Source organism: Ambystoma mexicanum, chromosome 9 (genome assembly GCF_040938575.1).
Source record: "Ambystoma mexicanum isolate Mex_15411 chromosome 9, UKY_AmexF1_1, whole genome shotgun sequence".
NCBI lineage: Eukaryota > Metazoa > Chordata > Amphibia > Caudata > Ambystomatidae > Ambystoma > Ambystoma mexicanum.
Window position 1 is genome coordinate 1,108,504,370 of NC_090931.1, and position 24,168 is coordinate 1,108,528,537.

At 46.2% G+C, this 24,168-nt stretch overlaps 1 protein-coding gene across 5 annotated transcripts in view; it reads left to right on the top strand.

The window, feature by feature from the left end:
- Positions 1–24,168, top strand: part of PRPF40A (pre-mRNA processing factor 40 homolog A) — a 1,435,679-nt gene that overhangs the window by 280,786 nt on the left and 1,130,725 nt on the right. For all 5 annotated transcript variants that reach the window (XM_069616434.1, XM_069616435.1, XM_069616432.1 and 2 more), the window contains exon 9: positions 18,958–19,078. In XM_069616434.1, the coding sequence (XP_069472535.1) occupies positions 18,958–19,078 (121 nt within the window). The remainder of the gene's footprint in view (positions 1–18,957; positions 19,079–24,168) is intronic.

Genomic DNA, 24,168 nt, shown 5'->3' on the forward strand with positions numbered 1-24,168 from the left:
ACTGCCGCCTTTCCACCCTTCACCTCCCTCTTCCCACCCCACTCCCAACCACCGAGGGATGATCCGGACACAGCGACGACTGTCACTGGCACGGATGACAGCGGATTGGGGGATCTCCCGTCTCCGCTGCCCAGATTTTCACCGCCCGCCGAGATAGGCTTGTTCCACAGCATGATCTCATGTGCCAGCTTGTCCCTGGGGAGAAGAAATAGGGTTTTCTTTACCAGCACCGCAAGGCAAAGAGGAAGACTGTACTTTAGATCCTGCTCTTGGATGACATTTGGGATGAGGGGTTGTCCCTCATCTTCCTCGGCCCTGGGGAAGAGATACTGTTAAAAGAAGAAATACAGGGTGCCGGACTCTGCGCCCAAGTGCTTACAGTCCGAGCTGTCTCCGGACTCTGGTTTCGACGGCGGCCAAAAAGAAATCTTCGGGCTCCTCCTCGTCAGACTGGAAGACTTTGGATGAGTGTCTTCAGGCCATCAAGGCAGACATCTCGTGCCTTGGGCACGCTTCAGCAACGGGGGCCATCCTTTCGGACTTCCGGAGTAAAATCCCAATGTTCCTCCAAAGGATTCGGCAGAGGTGCCTCGTCTTACCGTCGGCCCTCCCGCTCATCGGCCCAGGAGTCCTACAGGAGCCGTGCCAAATGTGGAGGGGGACGTTGTCGTCACCAAGGCAGTGCTTCAACATCAAAACAAGATTAAACCGGCTGTGGAGTCAGGCCCCCACCCGTGTACCCCGGTGGGAGGCCTTCTGGCGAACTTCATCAGCATGTGGAAGACCATCTCCACAGACGGTTGAATGCTGGACGCTCTTGCCCACTGACACACCCTAGAGTTCCAACGGAAGTGTCCCCATATACCACCATTGGTACAGCAGGAAAACCACGTCCACCAGCTTCTGCTCGAGGTGCGGGCCATGTTAAAAAAGGGGCGATGGAGCTCGTTCCAAAGAGGCTCTGGGGCTCCTGATTGTACTCTTGTTACTTGTTATCTGAATTGGAAAGTAACAACCCAGTCACCCTGGTAAATACTTTCAATGATGCTATGACCAAAGCATTAGACGCAGTTGCTCCAGCCAAACGGTTTACGCCCCACCTCAAATCGCTAAGATTACAAAAAAGAAAGCTCCAATCCATTTGGCGCCACTCCAACTGAATACAACAAAAATAACCTTACCGAATTTGCCAAGTCCTACAAAAAAGAAATTATCAAAACCAAGAACACCTTTTAATGACAGGATCGCAAAAGCCAACTCCAATACTAAAGAGCTCTTCACTATCCTCCGTGAGTTGGAATCCCTATTTTTTTTAAAATTTGTTTTAACTCCTTTGGTTTTTACGAAACCAGAAACTTGGGACACCACTTTTGTCGGACGGACAGAATCCGTGTCAGGATTACAAACACTCCTACTCCGTGTTTGCCGGAAGCCTGCTGGCGTCAGGAGTATTCGCTCTTTTGATTGCAACGTCCAAGAATTTGGCTGTCATCCTGGACTATCTGGGCGAATCTCCTGCAATTAGCCGGAACCAGCAAGTTTCTTCATCAAGGGTGGTGGTGTCTGAGGTAAGTGGTGCCAAGTATGCTTGCCTTTCCACTGCTAAGGCTGGACATGACATGAGAAGGTGGCGGATCGTTTCTACTTGGTCTGAGACTTCGCATAGACGACAGATGGAAACGGGCACACGAGCTCGAGAGGCTAGAATTTCTCTTGTGTTCAATAAGTTTAGTCGGGCTCTCATAAAGGTTTTTCTTAGTTCCTTCTCTGGAAATCTCACAGTATTTCAATGGGACATTTAGTTGTTTGTGAGTCAGTAGTAGATGTTTTAGAGATTTGTACTGCAGGATCCTTTCGGTGGTATTGATCCAGTCTTGATTTTCCAGTTTCCTTTTTACCCTCCCAGGGTTACTGAGAAGCGCTTCGGCCGTACACGACACTTGGAGTTTTTCGTGTATTTTTTTTGACCCATTCTACAAGAGGTTTGCAGGTTCCTTTGGAGATTTCCGTTGCCATGATCCGGAAGATGGGCAGCGAGCTAGGAGATAGTTTTCCTATAAAGTTGTACAGAACTTTGAGTTACCACTGAGGCTGGAGATGGTAAGCCTAAGTTGCGCCGTATTGCTGGCATGGGTGCGGATTTGGGCAGAGCCAGCACTGATTTCCACAAGTAGCCTTCGAGCTTGGTCCAGATCTCTGGGGACAGATTCAGATTTGCCGCCATTACATAAGTTGGTGCTGGCACCAGCTCTCCAGTTCTATAAGTCCAAAGAGAATTTTCTGTCTTTGGAGGCCTATAGCCGTCTGATCCAGCAAGATCAAATCATCCGCGTACCACAATCTTGATACTTTGACGTCTCCCAGCTTCGGAGGAAAGGATCGGACCTGTGCTTCTGTTTGAAAACCGCCAATAAAGGCTATGAACAGTGCAGGCGCTAGCAGGCATCCTTGTTTGACTCCCCTTTCCGTGTCGATCTTGTCCGATAAGATTCCTTGTTGGTTTAGCCGGACTCTCAAAGATGTCTTTGTGTGCAGGGCCATAATTGGGTCGAGGATCGACCCTGGACATTCCCAATTTGTTAGTTTGGACCATAGTTTGCATCGGTCCACTGTGTCAAAGGCCTGCGATAAGTCAATCATGGACGTTTGGCATGCCTCCCTTCACTTTAGCCTTGATAGTGTTGATAATCAGGTTTATTGCTGTTCCCGCACCCTTTTGAAAGCCTGTTTGAAAGATGTCTGAGGCCGGTGAGTTATTGGCCCACTCTTTGAAATGCTTGAGTAACAGTGAAGCGAAAATTTTTCCGATGATGTCAAGGAAGACTATTGGTCTGTAGTTAGTCGGATTGTTTCTGGTCCCCTTTTTAAAGATGGGCACAAGGACTGCCTCAGTCCAAGTCTTCGGAATCTGTTTTCGTTTAATACATTGATCAAACAGCTCTCTGATCGTTCCAGCCCAGGTTTTAGGATGCTGTTTCAGATCCATGTTAGACAAGCCGTCGGGGCCCGGAGCCCTAGATGATTTTAGACTTGCGATTACCCTCAGGATGTCTTCCGTAATTGCAACATTACTCCAGCATTCATTTTTTCCAGCTGACAGTTGGAATGGAGCAGTGAGCAAGGGGCAGGAGGGGGGGAAGAGCATAACGTTCTGTGAAGTGTGAGATCCACTTTTGTTCTGAGACATCGCTGAGAATCTGTTGGGAGTTCTGGCCATTAGATGTTTTTAGCAGGGACCAAAAGTCACGGCTCTTCTTAGAGGCCCAAACTTTGAGCATGGCTTCGGCGTCGTTCTGATATAAGTTTTGCCGTTCTTGATTAAGCCGTGTTTTGTAGGTTGCTTTCCCCTTTTGGTAGGCTGTCCAGGCTTCTTCAGTCTTGCTTTTTGTTGCCACTCTTTTCAATTTTCTGACTTCTTTCCGCTTGCCTACCAATATTGTGGAGAACGTGTGGCTGTGTTTGGGTTGGTGCTGATTCTTCCCTGCAAAGCTCACCTTGTGGGGCACCAATAGGGAAGCATATTCTGACCGAGGCCCCTCCATGCCACTATTTAGGATGCCTTGTTTTTTGCGTAGTTTTGACTCTAGTGCTCTTATGTTTCCGGATGTAAGACAAATCCGATTTTGTTGTTTGTTGACGTCGATTTGAAAGGTGTAGGATAATCGATCTTTGACTACTCCTCCCCATGATAGGTGTAAGATTGTGATCGCTTCCGCTAGCTCTTTGGACTTTGAATGCAACGAAATATGGGATTAGACCTTCTGTGATCAAAATGTAGTCTAAGTTGGCAAATGAAGTCGCTCTTTCCCATGTTGGAATATGCACGTCACCATCTTGAAGTGTGGAGACGTTATGGAACTGTCTAGACTTCATTAGGGTCAGCCATGCTTTGCCTCTCGTCAGTTTTCCTCAGACTCAGGGGAATGGTGATGTTTGCCGAGTGTGTTCCACATTTTGCGTTCAAATCCCCACATATGATGATATTGGGGATATCGTAGTTGACTGATTTCGTCAATGGTGTTGGCTACTTGCTCGCAGAATTCTTTGGTCGATGTTCTTTCTGGGTTCCAGTATAGATTTATTATGGCGAGATCGGAGCTGGTCCGACAATTTTTTCCCCTGATCTTGGTGGTGCCATGTCGTTAGGGTTGCTAACATGGCGCACTCCTCGCTGATTTTTCTGTTCGGCACGATTCCTGATCTCAGTCGTATTGCGGTTAGTAGTCCCGCTGAGGGTCTGCCCGAAATGGGCCTAAGTGCTGGAGAGACTTTGATTGTAAAGCCCTCAAGGGATGGTTTTTCCGATAGCCATGTTTCTTGAAAACAGATTAAATCAAATCGGTTCAGGTTTACGTCGCTGGGTTTGGTTAGGTGGAGATGCCCTCTTGTATTCCATGACACCATCTGTAATATAATCTTTTTCGTATGTTCGGCAGAGTTCGTTGTCTGATTATTGTTGGTGACGGCGTCATGGGTTGACTGCTAATCCTTCTTGCGACTGAAGGTGTCGGAAATCCATTTCCATGGTTTGGTTGATGTAGATGGAGTTGGAGCTGGCTTAGAGTCAGTCGTTTGCTCCCTCTTTGTGTGGTAGTTACAAGGGCTCTCCTCTCGTCTTGACCTTTTTGCTGTTGTGTGGTTTGCTATGAACCGATTTTTCCCTTACTCGTCCCGGCGAGACCACCCTTCGTCTGTGTTCTTTTAGGGTGGTCTCTGATCTTATCTCGTAATCATATTTTTTTTTTGGGGTGCTCCTTTGTCCTTTCCACATCTCCTGGCTCATTTCCCATGGTCTGTAATTTTTCTAGTTTCAAGCCCGAACGATGGAGGTCTTTTGATGCTTCATGGGGCCATTCTTTTAAGGCCTTTGATCTTATGTGCAAGTATGCTTTGGCTCTGTGCTCCCTATGATAGGGCTCCACCAGAACCAAGTCATTCGTCAGAAGGTGGCGTAGTTTGTCGACTTTCGCCATTATTTTTAAAACTGACCTTCTGTTCAGAACCATGTAGTTGTCTTTAGAGGAGATTTGTTCCAATTTGAATAATGACGTTTCGCGAGTTTCAGGTCGTTTTTAGATGTAGGTTTTGTGGGTCTGCTGTCCTCCTTATGGGAGTGTCTGCGATGATTTCTCAGGTCATGCTTTCGGGCCTGCCCTGAGTAATTTTGAGTCTCTGCTCTGAGCCGACTTCTGTTTTGTTTTCTTTAGAGATTTTATGGCCTCTAACCCGGTGCTGGGCGTACTCGAGTGGGGTCTTTGAGGTCTACTTGTAACACCTTTTCCTAAATTAGGTTCATCCGGGTGCAAAGGCAGCCCCACTTGTTTCCGGGCGCCTGTCTGCGTATGCTTAGGTTCTTCCGTTTGCTGTGCTGCTGCTGCGGAGATCACTTCAACGCAGTCAGAATGGTGGGAAAGATTCAGTAAGTCCGAAACGGGGCTCAAGTCGTGGGACCCTTTTGTAGCGCCCATCTGTTCTAACCATTGCTGGTTGCTAGCCATACCCAAACGACTGCTTTCCTTGTTTTCGTTGGCTTTGGCTAGCCTCACGTCTGAGGAACTTACTCGGCCTACTTGAGTGGTGCTTGACACGCTCACTAAAGGATCAGATGGTAGTTTAGATGGAACGCGCAGTAGTGGGCCGTCCGTCGAATCTTTGGCAGCAGTTTTTGTCCCAAAAAATCGTCTCACACCCGATCGTGACACTGGCGACTTTGCCAGTGCTTTAGCAAAAATTGGGGCCAAATCCTTCTGTTTTCCTGCCTCTTCAGTCTGGGTACTTCTGGTGATGGGTGTAACGGTGCACCGAGTGTGGGAGCCCATGTTTGACAGGTCATTCCCTAAATGTGTTATTTTGTCTTCCAGACTCGTTTGCATGTTATTTGAATTTTGCTCGACGGCCGTTAAGTATCCTTCAATGAAGGTCATTTTATCCTTGAGTGAGGCTATCATAGATGTATTATCCTTTAAGGCCTCATGAATCGACTCGTAGAGCTTACTAAAAGGATTTAGCGCTATTGTGAGAGCCAACATGATAGATAACAGGTCTGTTTTTTTATTGTGTTTCTTTATCAGAACGCCAGAGATTTCACTTTGTCTTCTGTTTCTATTTGGCGTGTGCGATCCTCTTTCATTTTGATACTGGAGAAATCTTTGGGTGGTCTCTTTTCAGCTAATGTAGTTGAATCTTGGGTGTTGGCTGATGTTTCTGCCCATGTTCTACTGCTATTGGTCTGAATATGCGGACGGGTCCATGCATGGGGATCTTCGACCTGTGACTGTCTGGCAATGGGTTCAGACCTATCCCGTGCCTCTGGGGTGTGAGAGGGCGCGGGGTGTAGGGCTTGAATTTGTGATGATGGGTCTTTTTCGATCTCTGTAATCGGTTTACTTGTCCTGGAAATCTTCTGGGGCTTCGTGAGGTCTTGTGATGTTGATTTTTTTTTTGATGCGACTGCCGAGTGAATCACTGGATTCGTTGCTTCAATACTAGGCCTTTCGCTTGGCTTCAGGGCAGTCTGAGGATTTGCGATTTCTAGTGGTGTTACAAGTTCTTGTGAGACAGTTGTGGGAAGGATCTCTACCCTCACTACTTCTGTGTTTTCCGGTCCGCGTTGGATGTACTGCAGGCATGCCATTTGATTCTCGTCATTGGATTCTGCTGGTTCTGGTCGATTTTTGCGGGCTTTGCTCAGTGGGGATGGATCCTGAATCGCCTCCAATATTTCAGCGTTCGGCATCTCTTGATCTAAAATACAATTTCCTCTTATTGTGTTTTATAAAATAGTCCCTCACGGCCGATATCAGCGGCGCTGATAAGCCCTTGGAGCCTCCTAGTGTGTTTGGGCCTGCTTTCCAGCCTTTTTTTGCTTGTGACTTGTCGCCCATTGTCTTTACTTTAGCCCTGCCCTTAATTGTTTTTTTGAAGATTTTGGGCCTAGTGGAGGGATCCTTTGATTTTGTGTGTTCCCCCTCCTGTGATGTACAAGGTTCTGAGGGAGGGATGGGCTCGAAGTTAGCAGACGGTCCGACGAGTTCGGAGTCCTCGGCGTTCTTTGCCCGTACTTCTGTCATTAAATTTTGAGTCCCCGTTGTTTCTGAGGAAGGGACTTGGTGAGGCACATTTGCTTCCTGTATCACTTCGAAAACTCGGCATCGTTTTCCCTGATTGGGGAACCCACCATGTCTTCATTGTCTGTTGCCCAGGATTCAGTTGGGCTAAGCGTGGTTGTTGTGGCCTCCTTTTCGGAGCCAGTTATCTGGTCACTCGAGGTGCTTGCGCTAATGTGTATTGTGGCTGCAGTTGAACGATCATTACCCGCCCAAGTCGTTGGTTGCCCACCCTGTCACTTTAATTTTCCATGACCGCTAGTTGGTTACAGGGCGGCGTAGGTTGGAGGTGTCGCTGTTCAATGTCTCCTTCCACAGAAAGCACCCCCCGCCATGCAGACCCCTGCCAAGGCCGTCCTCCGACAGCCTCTGGCAGGATGTCACTCGCCGAGTCGGTATGCCGGCGGGGTGTTTGTGATGTGGAGAAGGAAGGGACTATCCGTTCTAAGATTCTGGTACCATTAGCTGCTTTAATTTTCAGTTTGTCGATAGCTGCGTCGGCCGTCCCACCACCCGTTCCTGGGCGGTTTGTCATACGCAAGGCGTTAGTGCAGCGTCTTCAGAAACGCTTTGAGGAGGAGCATTATGCGCATGGGCCAAACCTCTCTTACTCTGCTCCACTGGGGCCGAGGAGGAGGCCAAACCCAGACCAGCGCGCGCAGCGTCAGGCTCGCTCATGTTGACTTCTGGTTCTGTGCTGCTAGTTAGCGAGCTTGACTTTCTAATGCCGGGCTCAGGGTGTGTTTTATTGCTACGCATCCAACGGCCTGGGTCCGCTTCGGTGGGCGATAGCGGCGCCATCAGTCCAAATTAGAGAAGTGGAAGATGAAAGATGAGAGAGTGAGATATCGGCGTTGAGTCACCGGTTTCGTTAGTTCGTTGGGGTTCGTTGGTGCTATCAAATGTTCCCAAGTAGAGCCGGTGTGGGTCTATCTCGGTGCCGGCTTGGCTGATTAGGGGAGGGAGGGAGGGAGGGAGGGGGAGCGGGGAGGGGACTTGCTTGACTCGCCTCATCTCCTGTCTCCAACCACCGGACACCAGACACACTGCTTCACACACCGCGCCGCGCTCTGCGCATGCGCGGTGCTTATGTAGAAGGTAAAAGGTTCCAATCCAGTTGAAATTGAAAATGAATAGAAGGACTCCGTTCGCCACACAGGAATCACGGAGCGAAATGAGCAGCGGTCTGCCCTCTGTCCTCCACCAGACACACTGCTTCACACACCGTACATCCCCTATTCAACCAATAGACAATGCCCCTAAAAAATAAAATGCTTGGTGCACAAACATACAGAACGCCCTTGCTAACGAAATCTCCTTCCTTCAATGTAAAATTGCTAAAAAAAAGGCCACACTCCCACCTCTGGACCAACAAACACCCCAATCCCAGGAGAATAAGACCACTGCTCCATTTAGATTCAAATCTATCTCCATAATTGACGCACAAAAAATACTCTCCCGCAAACCCTCAAACTGTAAGGGCGACTCCTGCCCAGCACAATTAATAAAGGACACAGCTAGGGATCTAGCTCCCTTCATTTCCAAGCTCATAAACTCTTCCTTTACATCCAACACTGTACCTACCAACCTCAAAGAATCATGGGTCCTCCCATTATTGAAAAAACAAACTCCGGACCCTACCATCCCCACCAACTACAGACCAATCACCAGAGTGCCCTTTCTACTAAAAATCCTAGACAGAGCTGCCTACATACAAATCCAGGATTACCTGGAGGCCAACCACCTGCTTGGCTCTCGCCAATCTGGCTTCCGCCCACTCCATGGCACGGAAACAGCTCTGCTAGACCTCAAGACACAAATTGAGGAATTTAAGGATAACGGGGAAAACGGCCTTGCTTCTCCTACTGGACTTGTCGGCTGCGTTTGACTTGGTGGACCATGCAGTCTTATGCAACCACCTCGAATCTGCCGCCAACTTCACCGGAGATGCTATAGCCTGGGTCCAATCCTTCTTAGCAAATCGCACTATGCGAGTCTTCTCTACCACCAACTCACCCGACCCTATCAAAATAACCTGCTGTGTCCCACAAGGATCCTGTGTCTCCCCCACCATGTACAATATCTTCACCAAGCCTTTGTTTGACAAGTTGGGCAGATCGGGTGTCATCTACACGAACTACGCAGATGACACCCAGATCCTCATACCCCTTTCGGGCGACTACGAGTCAGACTCATCCTTGGTGAACAAGATATACACCCTCATTCAGGCATGGATGGCCACACATGGCCTCTGCCTGAATGACGATAAAACGGAACTACTAATCCTTGGCTCTGAAGCCAACATCCAAAAACTATGCCCAAACTACACATGCTTCAGCATTGATAACCCTATCAAGGTGATGCCAGTGGTTAAAACCCTGGGATTCTATCTGGACTCCTCCCTTACTCTCAAGAAGCAGGTCAACTCCCTCGCCTCCTCCACTACCTACACCTGCAAACTCATCCGCGCAGCTAGACCTTACCTCTCCAGTACCAACTGCATTGCATTAGCAAACGCCCGTATGGCCAGGCTAGATTTCTGTAATGCCCTGTATTCTGGAACCAATAAATATATAGCTGACAAACTCCAAAGACTACAGAACAATGCCCTAAGAGCAGCACTAAATATCCCTTACAGAGAACACATCACTAACTTCAGGAAAGAGGTTAACTGGTTAAAAATAACGGATAGAATCCTACAAAACAGCTTCCCTCACATCGAAGTGTCTAAACAACCTTGCCCACCGTATCTTACGGAAAGAATAAACAGGAAAATCCCCACGCGACTCACAAGATCTGCTAACACCTCCAAACTAGAGATTCCAAGGCACGAAGCGTTGGCTTCATGACTTGGACACAATGACAGTCTAACCTCCTAGATGTTAGGGAGAATTCTATGTTTAGGCTGAATTTCCTAACCTAGTGAGTCCCCCAGCAGCTTTGCAGGATTTTTGGGGTTTATTTTTTCCTCCTGCCAAGAGTGACTCTTTTACCCTCACTCTTGGACATGATTTGAGTGTGTTTTTTTGGATATAGATGTGTTTAATGGGCTATGGGGTCTTTTACCCCATAGGGCTTCATGTGTTTTTGTGATGCATGTTACACAGCACCCTCAGTGCAGTGACACAGGGGTGTCATAGTGACCCCCCAGTATAGACTCCATACCCTGGGGCTGACTACTGTCTCCCAGGGCATGTAAAGTCACCATTGACTTTACTAGTCTTAAATTCTGAACAGAACCAGTACAAACCATCATATTGTGGACGTACTAGCTGGGGCAATTCGATTGCCCCAGGGTCTGTTAGTCGAGGGGGCACGTCTCCGTCCCCCCTGATCAAGTTTTGGCTGGTGGCAGTGGATACTACTTTTTATATTCAACCGCAAATATTTTCCTATGGGATTTCCCATTGTTTTAGGCTACTATCTTTATTTAATTATTTACGGTAGCCTCAAACATACCGCCGGTTTATTTAATTAATATTAATTCTCCGGTTGGTAGTTTTTGCCAAAACCTGATTCTAAAATGGCGTTTGTGTTCTCTTCTGTGACTCCAACCCAAGTCGAGCCCTTTGTTCCACTTTTTGGCGGGCTTCTCCACAGAAGCCCTCCAAAGTGGTGCCACTCTGTCTGGGGTACTTAGGAAGGGTGGAGGGGAATTTAGGCACCCTGGACTGAGTTGCCTAGGCAACTCAAGTCGCACTCCGTCCTGATTGGCCCAAGTGGTGAGCCGGCCGGCTCACCACTTAGCATGTTTGAGTGACAGCTAGGCTGAGTGAATGGGGGTTTTCTGCATAAAAGCAGAGCTTTGGGGACTGGAACTTCAGAAGTCGCCACAGGCCCTAAGAATCCGACGAGGGAGAAGCTGAGCCGACCTGCTACGACACCACCACCGGTGGAGCCCTGCTGGAGTGCCTCACCACTTTTCCCAACGACAGAGGAGATCTCCCGCCGGAGAGTCTTCTTCCTTTGACTGGTGGGGATAACCAGTTTCACCGTCTTTTCGCTTTCCCGACGTACCTCGTGGCCGCCTTGCCTGTGCCAAGCACCCCGGCAACCGGGATACCACGTTTTACCATGACCGCGAAACAAAGGTACCACCTTTAACCGGAAAACTCCGCGGCTGGTTTCTGCCCTGGTAGTGCAAAGACCTTCATCTTTCCTCCAAGTCGAGATCTTCTCTTCCCCTGGACGACGACGCAACTTGCACCCACTACCAGGAACAACTGCCACCGCTGGAGGATCCTTCCCACTTAGGGTACCGTGTCCCGCCTGGCTTCCCTTGCTAGCGACTGTACGGGGTAGTTTTGGCCCCCGGCTTTCGGACCTGGGTTAGCCTGGGACCGCCTGGCTTAACTTTCCTAAGCCTCTCAACTCTTTTTGAACCCTTTGCAAGACTTTCTAAGCCTAGTGTAACTGTGTGACCTTGGGCGCATTTGTGCTCTGCTCTCTCTGAGTGGGCCCAGCCTTTGGACTTTGGCTCACCAGTGACTTTTGCTCTTCTGCCTTGCTAATAGTGTTCCTGAATCTTAGAGTGGTGTACTTTTCCATATTCTGTCTTTTCCCTCCCTTTCTCACAAACTTATTGGAGTGCAATCTAGTTAAGCGCTCACCTCTGTATGAAAATAAGTGGTGTTTTACTGTGACTTATCTGATAAGGAAAAAGGGGTGTATATATTACAATAGTAACTGTGTTTAGAATATTTTACAATAAGAGTGCTGGAGTGTTTCAAACTGTGTTTTTAAATAAATAATTATATACTTTGATACCAAAGCTCTGGTCAGTGTTTGCTTGTATTATTGTGTCTGAGTGCCTATTGTGTATACTTTGCATACTGCCTAACTCTTCTTGAGGGAAGTCTGACTGCTCAGCCACAGCTACCAGGTAAATCTGGGTGGTGCAGACTGCTACCAAGTGGGTTTACTGCCAACACCTGTAGTCTTAAATCTTTTGCAGTGTTCCCTAAGGGAACTGCACAGGTTTCTGCCTAACACTAGACTTGCTGCCTGCCCACTGTACGTATTGTAAATTATATACTATATTATTTATCTGCATCCTCCACTGCCTACCACATGAAAATTGCAACATGTATGTACTTGTTACACTAATGTCTGTATTTATCTGTAACCGTAATCATTGCCTACTGCATGCAAATGTAACTAACTTTTATGTAACCAGATCTAAACCAGCGCGTCCGTATGCCCCAGGGCCTGGCTGCGCTTTATAAATAAACCAATGCAAATACTTTCTTAGGTAGTGCAAATAGTTTCTGTTCACCAGAATAGTTCAATTCAAGTCAATAGGCCAGGCCAAAGTCAATGGGCTAGTGTTCTGGATAGGAAAGAGCAGTTCTGGTATCAAACGGTGAAGTCTTTGCAAAAGTTCTAAGAAGTAGTTTAGGCAAAAAAGAATATTTTGTGGGGTCACAAGCTGATTAGGCCTGCAAGTTGGAAAAGCTCCAGAAACTTTCCCCACGAGAGTGGCGTTCTCTCAATCGGGTTGGCACAGTACCTTTTTGTGAAGAAAACAAATGTTGCTGAAGTCATGGTTCCTGGAAGTTCCTGCAGTTCTCACTGTTCCTGAGCCTCCATCGTGGGGATAAGAGGACGACCTCAGGACTCCTGCACTCCATTTTGTTTGTTTCTTCAATGATCCTGTGGAGACACTGCAGTTCCAGTAGCTGTAGATTCAAGAACCCAAACTGGTGTCCCTCTTCCTGGTTGAACCTAACCAGCCTTGAGAATGGTATCCAGGTGTCTTATGAGTTGATTGGTCCCACCTACTCAAAGGAAGAAGCCGTCCTTGAAGGAGCTTCTCTGTCGAATGGTGTTTGGCATTTCTGACCTCCAGCAGGGCTTCACCGGGCAAACTAACGGTCCCGTGGTTGCAGCTGCCGTCCTCTTCCAGCTTGTCTTCGTCTCTTTCGTTCCAGAGGTCGACTCTGCTCTCATGTCCTGGAGATTCGCCTTTTTAAACAGTTTTCTCCCTTTCATTCCAGCCTAGCTGTCACTCACCCAGCAGGGTGGCTGTCCTTGCCGGACAGTCAGCCAATCACGCCAGAGTGCATTTGCATCTCCTAGGAGACTAAGATCAGGGAGTTTCGGGCACCTGCCTCACTTCCTGCCCACCCCACACTCAGATTTCAAGGGCCGACTTCAGTCCTGAAGCCCGCCAAAGGCATGTGAACAAAGGGACCAAACCTAGTTTGGCAGGCAGAGACAAACACTAGAAGGACCTTTCAAAAAGAAATGGCAAAAAAAAACGGGACCTGTTTAAACAAAGGGTCTTTAGGTGCCATCTTGAAAAACATGGCTCCCGTGATTTTTAGCTACCGGTGTTCGCGGTCACGAAAAATATTATGGTAGTTTGTTGTGAAACCACTGCCACCAGCCTTTTCAATAGGAAAGGGTAGCATTTGACTGCTACAGCCAGCCGACCAATCACCAGGGAGATTCGGGCACCTTCCTCGCTTCCTGCCCCCGCCAGACACCCTGGAGCCAGAGGCGGGCGTCACTCGTGAATCCCGCCAAAGACCAAACAAAGGGACCAAACCTGATTTGGCGTGCAGAGTAAATATCAAGATGGACCTTTCCACAAAGAAACGGCGGAAAAAAGGCGGTCATTCAGCTGAAAATGCAGCCCGCGGTAAAAGCGCACCACGGTAGTTCAAAGTAAACCACTGCCACCAGCCATTCGAGGAAAGAGTAACATAAAAATAATACATGAGAAGCTAGACAAATGGGATACTAAAACCCCTCAAGCACCCTATTGTAAGATAGTGTGTGCTGGGTCTAGAAAGTTACAAATGTAAGTAGTCACTTACACATTACTGCTCTGGGAAACCGTAGTTTTTCCAAGACAAGGTATTTAAACCTTTGGGAAATCTGAAAGACTTCCCTGTGCCACTACACTGAAGGTGCTGTGTGACAATTTAAACATGATGCCTATGGAGTTTGTCAGGCTCCACAACCAAAAGAAACAGTTCAGAAACCACATTAAAATACATTAGAGAGTGGGGGAGGGAGGAGTCTCGCTCTCTCAGGTTAAAAATTCAAGTCCTCAAAATCAAGCAAGGTTGTTGGGGGGAGAGGGCGGCGGGGGGTGGGTGGGGGTCTCTAAAATAGAGAGGAATTAGCACATTTCTGAGAATTCTCCATAACACCCCCCCCACCCCACAGCAAACGACTAAACTTTGGTGGCGTTATGACCACCTACATGTGGGAAAAAAAGGGTGCAACTTTGGCTGGGATGTAACTTTTGTTATAAGGGATTGAATGCCGACATACTAAAATGTCCAAAAAGGGCAGTCAAGGGGTTAAATGTTAAAGGTATTTGTGCCGCGCACCGCCACCAACTGAGTTGGTCCCCAGGGGCTCTGGTGGATCCGTAAATGACAAGGTGGGGGTGGGTTAGTAAGGTGAAGAGGGAGTAGGATAGTGAGAGGAGTAGTGTACTGTTGGCAGCTTCAACTCTGTATACACCAGGTGCTGAGCTTTGGTGCACATATTTTATCAGTCAGTGTTTCTGAAGTCCAATTAAGGGCTTAGTAAAACCATTCAAATGAGGCAGTACAAGAATCCACTCTTAGTATAAGGCTGTACCACCTGAGTTCATGGTAGCGTAGACCGAGCAGCCAGGCTTTTCTTACGAGGGAGAGAGGGCAGTAGAATCTGTACAAGTGAAATTGTCATACAAATAATCCAAAGAAACACTGAAACACTATGTATTGTAAAAATAAAGGATTTATTTAAATACAGATAGGCTCGGATAGATCTAGGGGTAAGCAAGCACTAAAACATTATATGGAATCACAGTATAAAACGCAACACTGTACTTGAAAGTACACAGTCCAAGTATAGAGCTTATTTGAAGTACCTAACAGTAGTTCTAGGGAAGTCGAAACCTTTTCATACACATTCAGTATAGGTCAAGCCTATGCTTGGGGAGTAAAAACCAAGGTTTACTTTTTAGTTACATTCTGTAGTGCAAGGGCAGTAGACCCTTACAGTTGTAAAATGATTCTCAGCACAAATCACTTAATCGGTAAAATGGACAATATACTTTTGATGAATAGTGAAACACTTATTCTAGGTGCAGTAAAAACCTATAACTACTTTGGTCATAGCACAGTTCTACTAGGTGAGTAAAACCCAAGGATGTAATATACAATTACAGATGCTTTTGAAATCTGGGAACCCCAGATTGAGGGAAGCAGTAACTCTTGTAACTTATTTTGGATGGCACGCAGTTAACGCAAGGTAAGTAAAACCCACATACTTTTTTAACCTCAATGAAGGGGAAAGTAAACCCCAATTTTACACTTTACTGAATAGTTATTCTAGGTAGGCAACAACCTAATGCAGACTTGTAGGCTAGCAGCAAGTCAGGGGCAGCAAGACCCAGTTGGGGGACACTTTTACAATTATCCTCAAGGGACTGATCTGGTGATACAAACTCTTTTACTTTTGTGAAGAGGTACAACCTAATCACAGGAGAGTAAAATACCTTCACATCTACTTTGTATCAGACTGGCAAAACAGTGGCTAAGGAAGAAAAGATGTTAACCATACTTTTAAGAATAGTGCATCACACATTCAAGATCAGTAAGAACTTTTGTAACTGTTCACTCTTAAAATTAGTTACCAACCAACTCTTTACAAGTAAGTAACTTTTAAAACACTTTCTTTTCTAGGCAGAAGGCCCAATCCCTTGACCGTCATTCCCTTATTCTTGGAGCATGAGTGTTATCAGTGGCAGAAGGGGGGGGGGGAGTCACTAGGACTAGTGACCAACAGGCAGTGTCAGAATAGGTTCCTTAGTAGCAAAAGTCAGAGTTCCTTAGGAAAACTGGGCAAACAGGTAAGTATTTCACTTTAGAGTTAGAATCAGGTCCAGGTGCTTAGCAGAAGACACCCTAGCAGGATTCTAGCAGTGGGACTGGGTGCACTGGACAAGGGACCTCCCAATCACAGAAAACACCACTTAACTACACAGAAATCCTAACAGGCTTAAGGTAAGTACATACCCAAGCCAACTCAGCATTGAAGACGCTTTTGCAGCAGGAGAACTTCAGGGTCTGCAGCCAAATCGCCGGCCAATGGATTCCTTGTCGTGGAGACTGAAAACAAGACCTCAGAAGGGACCTTGTAGCAGGGATCGATGACAGCTCTACGCAAGGTTTCCCTCGCGGCTGAATGCGGTTCTGCAGATTTTACGCCTTTTCAAGGAGCACAGAAGAAGACAGAAAATCACAGTTGAATTCTCGTCGTTTTAAAGGTCCAGCACTCTGTTGATGGGACGTTTTGGACTCGATTCGGTTCTCTTGAGATCCACCACAATGCCCACGAAGTTTCAGCGAGATTCGGAAGATCGTGCACCGCACAATGGCTTGAGGTCCCAGGGTATTGGGGTATTGCAACAACGCAAGGTCGCACCAACGCATGGCATGGCTCAAAAGGCATGTCCTCTTGAGTTTAGTGGGTGTTACCAGGCTCTGGGTCAGGGCTGTCATTTTTGGAGTCCCCAGGACGATTGGAAGGAAGGGCTACAGCAGGCTATAGTTACACAGCAGGCTCTCTGGTCGCTGGAAATCGTTAACACCGCTTTTCCTTAGTCATCCTCTTTGTTTCAAGTTCCAGTGGTCGACCTCTCTCCAGCTTCCAGGTTTGCAGTATTTATCAGGAATTAAAACGCAACCGCTGCATTCTCTCCCTGCATTTTACAAGAAGGGGCGGTCTGGTTGTCCAATTAGGACAGCCAGCCCTCCCCCCGCCCTCCCCACTGGGATTTGTCCCCATTCAAGCAAGGCGTAAGACAAAGGGCTGTTGAGTTTTGGACTCCTCCCACAGTTCCTGCTCTCACAGAGACTGAAGCCGGGGCGGGGAGTCCAGAGGATTCCCGCCGAAGACAAAAATCACACACAGGAATTTCCCACCCTGGATGTTAGGGGAAGGAACAAGAAACAACAAACACTAAAATGGCAAAGAAGATGGGGGCCATTTTGGTACAAATTGACACCGTTGGGTGCCTTTACTGCAGCTGTGAAAACAGCCTGTGGTAAAGGTGCACCAAATAAATACAAGTTATCACTGCCACCAGCCATTGAAGGTAAGCTTGTCACTGTAACAGAATTGTTAGTTTTAGTGTGAAAGGGGATGCATTGTATATCCCCAGCACTCCACATAAGGTGGGGTGTGCTGGTTTCACTAAATAAAATGTAAAAGGGGGTCCAAAGATCCTTTCTACCCTTGGCAACTGTGGTTCACTCATGGTTAGCACAAAAAGTTAAGAGGGGCCCCTACGGAAAACCCACCAAAAGGCACCTATTGCCAATAAGTTGTTAAAGAGGATAACTTTAAAAATACACCATGGAGAGTCTTAAAAATGACACCCATCAAAAGTTAAAGATTGTGGAAAAAAGTTCCCACTCACTTAGGTATTCATGAAAAATATCCCACTAATTAAGCAAAATGTTCTGGGTTTGAACCAGGAAAGGAAGATTTACTAGTTCTGTGCAAATCTTAGCCAACAGTCAGTCCTCGTGTGCTGTTGGTACGGCTTGTGTGTTGCAGTGTTGTGAAGTGTGGGTTGTTGTGCGAGAGATGGTAGTGAGTTTTTTTTAGTAAGGAGTACGCAGAGATGTTGAGCTTTTTTTTTTTGTTTTGTTAGTGAGTTATATGATAATGTACATGCTAACAATCACAATTCCACCCAAGTGCCGCAGCTGCCAACCCAAGTAAGGGTAAATCTCATGAAGGACCTTTCCAACAAATGGCAGAAAAAGACGACCAGGGCCATTTTGACAAAGTGGGCACCCATGGGTGCTTTAATGCAGCTGCAATTGCAGCTGGAGGTAGAAACACACAATGGTGGAAAAAAGTAAACCACTGCCATCAGCCATTAATTGTAGAAAAGGTAACAAATGTTACATGAGAAACTAGACAAAAGGGGATACTAATTAACCCCTCCAGCACCCCATTGTAAAATATGTGCTGGGTCTAGAAAGTTACACATTTAAGTGAAGTCAACTTCATTTCACTGCTCTTGGAAACTGTAGTTTAATCAAGAGAAGGTATTAAAACTTTGGGGAAATCTGAAAGACTTCTCTGTGCCACTGCACTGAAGGTGCTTTGTGTCACAATGTAAAAAGATGCTTATGGGGTTTGTCAGACTCCAAAGTCAAAAGAAACTGTTCAAATCAATGAAAAATACACGAGTGGGGGGAAAAAGGTCTCTCTCTCTCCAGGGCAGCAATTAAATATCATAAAGTCCAGCAAAAGAGCTGGGGGTCTCGAAGGTAGAATCGAATTAGTACATTTCTGAGAGTTCTCCCCAACACCTTCAATCGGGATTGTCTTTTGTATGCTTTAACTTGTAATGTGCTACCACTGTTTTGGACCTTTCTATGACTGCAACTTCCTGATACAAGCTCCTAATGTAACCAATCTCTTCAGCAAAAATTGTCTAGATGCGTTTGTGTTGTGTTATACATAAATGCCTAATAAATAAAACAAATAAGTATTGCCCTATAATAATGTTTCAAATACTGTCATTGATTTTTGCCTTTGACATGACGTCTGAAGGGCATGTACACGTGTTCTAAACTATATTGGTTCAAAACATCTGAATTACAAAGCAGTTTATGAAGTGTTAACTATCAGGACTCTGAAATTGAGTGATGCTTATGAAATAATTTTTCTTGCTGTAGTTCCAACCTGTGAGTTGGCAAGATTTAATGTCTTCCCAGATGTATTCATCAAACTTCGCTTATCCTGTCCTATCAACATTTTGTTTATTCTTCTACGAGGCACTTTTGTGCTTACTTAAATATTTATTTTTTCTGCATTGTTTTAGCAATTGCTATCAAAGTGCCCTTGGAAAGAATTCAAGTCCGACTCTGGAAAGTCTTACTACTACAACTCGCAGACAAAGGAGTCCCGTTGGGCAAAGCCAAAAGAACTTGAAGACCTGGAAGGTAATGAAAGTTTTATTGTTTGGGAAGATAACTCACTGCTGCTTTTTTATATTTTTTTATTTTTTCGGTAAAGGTTGATTTTTTTTCCAAACTTGTAAGTTGGAGCTAAAAAATATGCCCTTTTGGCTAGATTTTAGGCCACCTCACTTGTAGTCAAAAGGGAACTCGGAGGTTAGCCAAAAACCAATAAAGGTAGCAATGGAGAGCAGTCGAGGCTTATTCTCAAGAGTGTGATTGGGGTAAGAGGCCACCAATAAGGCCACACAGTATGGCACACAATTCAATTTAGACAGTCCAGTTTATTTCGTATTGGCCTTTTAAACATGCTGGAAAATTAATCTATCTGATGGTATAATCGCATAAAGCTCTGATACAAATCCATACAATCGCCATAGTTTCAAATAGATCTCAAATAACTTAGTAAAGCAGGGAGTATGTTCGATGCAGTACATTTAGGGATCCAGTTCACCAGACCACACCCTTGTTAGGGAAAAAATAATTTTAAAGTCCAACTAAGGACTTCATCAAAGCATCCAACTTAAGCAATACATATTCTCCAACACTTCATAAAAGTCTGTACCACCTGAGATGGGGGTAGCATGGACAGAGCAGCCAGGCTTATGTTGGGAGGGAGAGAGGGCTGCAGGTTTAGTACAAAGAAATTGTAGCATACGTATAGTTTAAAGCCACTGATACACTACATACTGTAAAAATAATGGTTTATTTTAAAAACAGTATGCCAAGATAAATCTTGGTGAAGTTTGTACTATTCACAAGTTATATACACATTTGCCGACGTCTGCCACCATTCCTTAGCCTCTGGCTTTTTCCACTCCTCTTTCCACTCCTCTCAAACACTCCATTGTGCACCTGTTGGGGAAAATTCTCCGAAATGTGCTAATTCCCACTACCTTAGAGGCCCCCAGCAACTTTGCTGAATTTTGAGGACTTGATTTCTTTAACCTGGAGAGAGGGAGGCCCTTTTTCCCCCACTCATGTATTTTAATGTGATTTTGAACTGTTTCTTTTGGTTGTGGAGTCGGACAAACTCCATAGGCATAGGAAGTCTTTTAGATTTCCCATGGATTTAAATACCTTCTCTTGGATAAACTACGGTTTCCAAGAGCAGTGAAGTGAAATTGACTTTACTTACATGTGTAACTTTCTAAACCCAGCACACACTATCTTACAATGGGGTGCTGGAAGGGTTACTTAGTATCCCCTTTGTCTAGCTTCTCCTGTAACAATTTTGTTTCCCTTTCCTCACTGAATGGCTGGTGGCAGTGGTTTACTTTTAACTACCATGGTGTGCATTTAATGCGGGCTGCATTCACAGCTGCAGTAAAGCACCCAAGGGTGCCATTTTTGTCAAAATGGCCCGGCCATCTTTTTTCACAATTTCTTTGTGGAAAGATCCTTCTTGAGATTTACTCTGCGTGCCAAACCAGGTTTGGGCCCTTTGTTCGCTTTGCTTTTGGCAGGAATTGTGAGTGAAGCCCGCCTCTAGCTCCAGGGTGTCAGGTGGGGGCAGGAAGTGGGAGGTACCCAAATCTCCCTGTGCTTCTCCTAGGAGACCCGAAAGCACTCAGTGATTGGCCGGCTGTTTGTCCGGCCAGAACAGCCACCCTGCTGAGTGACTGACAACTAGGCTGGAATGAATGGGAGAAACCTAAATAAAAGGCAATGATTATGGCTTGGAAGGCAGAGTCGACCACTGGACAAAGGAGTCCGAAGAGGACGTCTGCAGCAACTCCTGGACCGTTGGTTTGCCCGGTGAAGGCTGCTGTGCTGAAACTCAAAATTCTTATTGACACAGAAGCCCATGCAAGGACGACTTCTCCCTTTGAGATGGTGGGACCAATCCACTCCAAAGTAAGCCACCTGGACATCCTCTCAGAGCAGGTTGACTTTCCAGAGTTGCTGCTGGAAACCAAAACGCCAGGGAGAGGAACACCAGGTTGTGTGTTGCTCTTAAGCTGGCAAAGAGCTCCAGGAAGATCCTTCGGACTCCCAGGAAGCAGGACTGACCGAGCTTAAGCCCCCTCAACAGAGTGCGGGATCCCAGATGCAAGGAAAGTCCATCTCGACAGCTAGGAACCGCGGTGTTGCTATTTGCGGTAGTCGCAAGGTGCTGAAACACCCAAGTGCCACTTCTTTGAAGATTGCCGGTTTCAAGCAGTGAACGTCCCATTGCAGTGCAGGAGTCCTTAGAAGTCCCCCCTCTTGTCCCCACGACTGATGCCCAGGAACGGAGATCTGCAGAGCTGTACACGAACATAAGTAATCTGCTGCACTTTTCTTCAACCTTAAAGGTACTGTAAAGTCTAAGAACTTGCCTCTTGTCGTGTAACTGCACTTGGTCTCTGTTGACGAGACTTGTTGTGGTTGCTCTGTAGAGTTGCTGACAGCTTCTTTACTTCACAAGCCTGAACAGCTTGTGGCCCTAATTTGAATTCTTCTATCTACAAAGACTTTTAAAATGTTGTGCAAGACTTTTTACTTGCCTCCTGAAGTGCTTCAGTGTCACCTAGACTTTTGCTCAATTGACTGGCTTAGCCTGGCTCCCTGAAAGACTCTACTTGCCTCTGTGAATGTGTTTGGTCTTCCTTCCAGGAAAGGGTTAACTAGGCTTGCATTGGGTGTGGGGTTTACAAAAGTACTTGCCTGCTTTGAGAAATATTTGTGAGATCTCTTGTCATATTAACCCTTCTATTTGACAAACGCTTAACTCTGATTCTAAATGCAACATTTAGATATTAATGTACCCAGCACCCTCACTATTGAAGTCACCTGAGGGTGTAGGTAGTGTCTGTGGGCCATCCCATAAGGGTGATTTAGAAATATTAAGAGTGGTGTATTTTTTAAATGTATTTGAGTGTTACTGTTTGCTAGGCAAAGTTTGTATGCAGTACCCTTTGCGACCAATACACACAACTAGGACTACAGGTGTAAGCAAAACCAACCTTTGGTATAAGCCTGTACCACAGTTTTGTGGTAGTGTTGCTGAGGAGCCAGGCTTGTCTCAAGAGGGAATGTGAGCTGTAAGGATGTTACACAGAGGTCTATAATTAAAAGGATTCAAATAGACTTCTACTCAAGGTTTCCTGGTAAAACGCTTATTAATTTATTTCAGTCAGTTATAAATATTACAGCTACTCTTAGACAGTGCAAATCGTTTGAGTTCCCTAGAGTTGTTGATTCAGTACAATAGGCAATGCCAAAGTCGATGGACTAAAGGCTTGTATAGGATAAAGCAGTTCTGTAAGCTAAACAGAAAAGTATTTGCCAAAGTTCTCAGAAGTAGTTTGTTAAAGAGAGCTTCATATGTTGGGTCACAAGCGGACTAGGCCTGCAAGTTGCCAACGTTCAAGCACTTTCGTGGTGAGGGGTATGTTCTCTGTCGGGTTTTCACAGTACCTTAGATTGCAGAAAAAAGATGCAGCTGAAGACTTCTGTTCCTGGCAGTTCCTGCAGATCTCGCTGTTCCTGAGCCTCAGTCGTGGGGACGAGGGAGGACGTCGGGGATCCTGCACTGGGACTGGTCAAAAAAGCTGGGAAAGGCAAATCTTCAATTCCGGTAGCTGTGGTCAAGCACACAAACTGGTGGGCTTCTCCCTGGCTATTTGGTTTCCTGCAGCACTCTTAGGAAAATACAACCATCTCTGAGAATGGTATGCAGGTGGCTTACGAGTTGATTGGTCCCACCAACTCAAAGGGAGAAGTCGTCCTTGAAGGGGTTCTGTCAAGATGAACTTAGCGATTCAGACCTGCAGCAGGGCTTCACTGGGCAAACCAACAGTCCAGGAGTTGCAGCAGCCTGTCCACTTCCAGCTTGTCTTCGGTTCTTTCGTTCCAGTGGTCGACTCTGCCTTCCAAGCCAAGAGGCTCGCCTTTTATCCAGTTTCCTCCCATTCATTCCAGATTAGCTGCCACTCACCCAGCAGGGTGGTTGTCCTTGCCGGACAGTCAGCCAGCCAATCACACCAGAGTGCATTTGGGTCTCCATGGAGACTAAGAACAGTGAGTTTCTGGCACCTCCCTCACTTCCTGCCCACCCCAGACACTCTAGTGCCAGAGGCAGTCTTCAGTCCTGAAGCCCAAAGGCGTAGGACCAAAGGGACCAAACGTGGTTTGGCATGCAAATACAAACTCTAGAAGGACCTTTCCAAAAAGAAATGGTGAAAAAAGACGACCGGACATGTTTGAATAAAGGGGGCTCAGATGCCATCTTGAAAAACATTGCTCACGTGATATAACGCTACCGGTGTTCACGGTCGGGAAATATCATGGTAGTTTGTTGTAAAACCACTGCCACAAGCCATTTCGAATGGAAAGGGTAGCATTTGACTGCTACATGAGTTTCTAGACTTAGGGGATACTAAGTAACCCCTCCAGCACTCTATGGTAAGATAGTGTGTGCTGGGTCTAGGAATTTGGAAAGACTAGTAAAGTCCATTTCACTTTACTTTCTCTGGGAAACAGAGAAGGTATTTAAACCTTAGGACAGCCTAAAAGGCTTCCCCTGTGTCCCTGCACTGAGGGTGCTGTGTGACACACTTGAAACAATGATGCCTATGGAGTTGTCTAAAACTCCACAATTAAAGAACACAAGAGTACAACGCACATCAAAATACATGTGTGGTAAAGGGTCACACTCTCACCAGGTTAAAAAAAAAAAAAAGAAATAAAAAATATCAAGTCCTCAAAATCCAGCAAAGTTGCTGGGATTCTCTAAGGTGAAGGGTTTAGCACATTTATGAGAATTCTCCCTAACATTGTTCTATTGCTTCCTTCTGAAGAAGGCTTATTCTAACTGACTGATGATTGTTTATTCCAGAAACCTTGTGTGTAAGAGTTCATTTGAATACTTGTCATTGTGAATCTCTGTGTAACTACCCTACTGCTCACATTGACCCCGCTTGAGATAAGCCTGGCTGCTCCACACGCTACCAACCTGTTCAATACAAGCTTATACCAAAGGTTGGGTTCCTATTGCCAAGAGGTCAGGGTTGTTGTAGTGCACCCGCCTAACGGCACCACCAGTCAAGCTGCTAGTGGTCGCGGATCTTCTCGCCTGAGAAGGCGGCGCA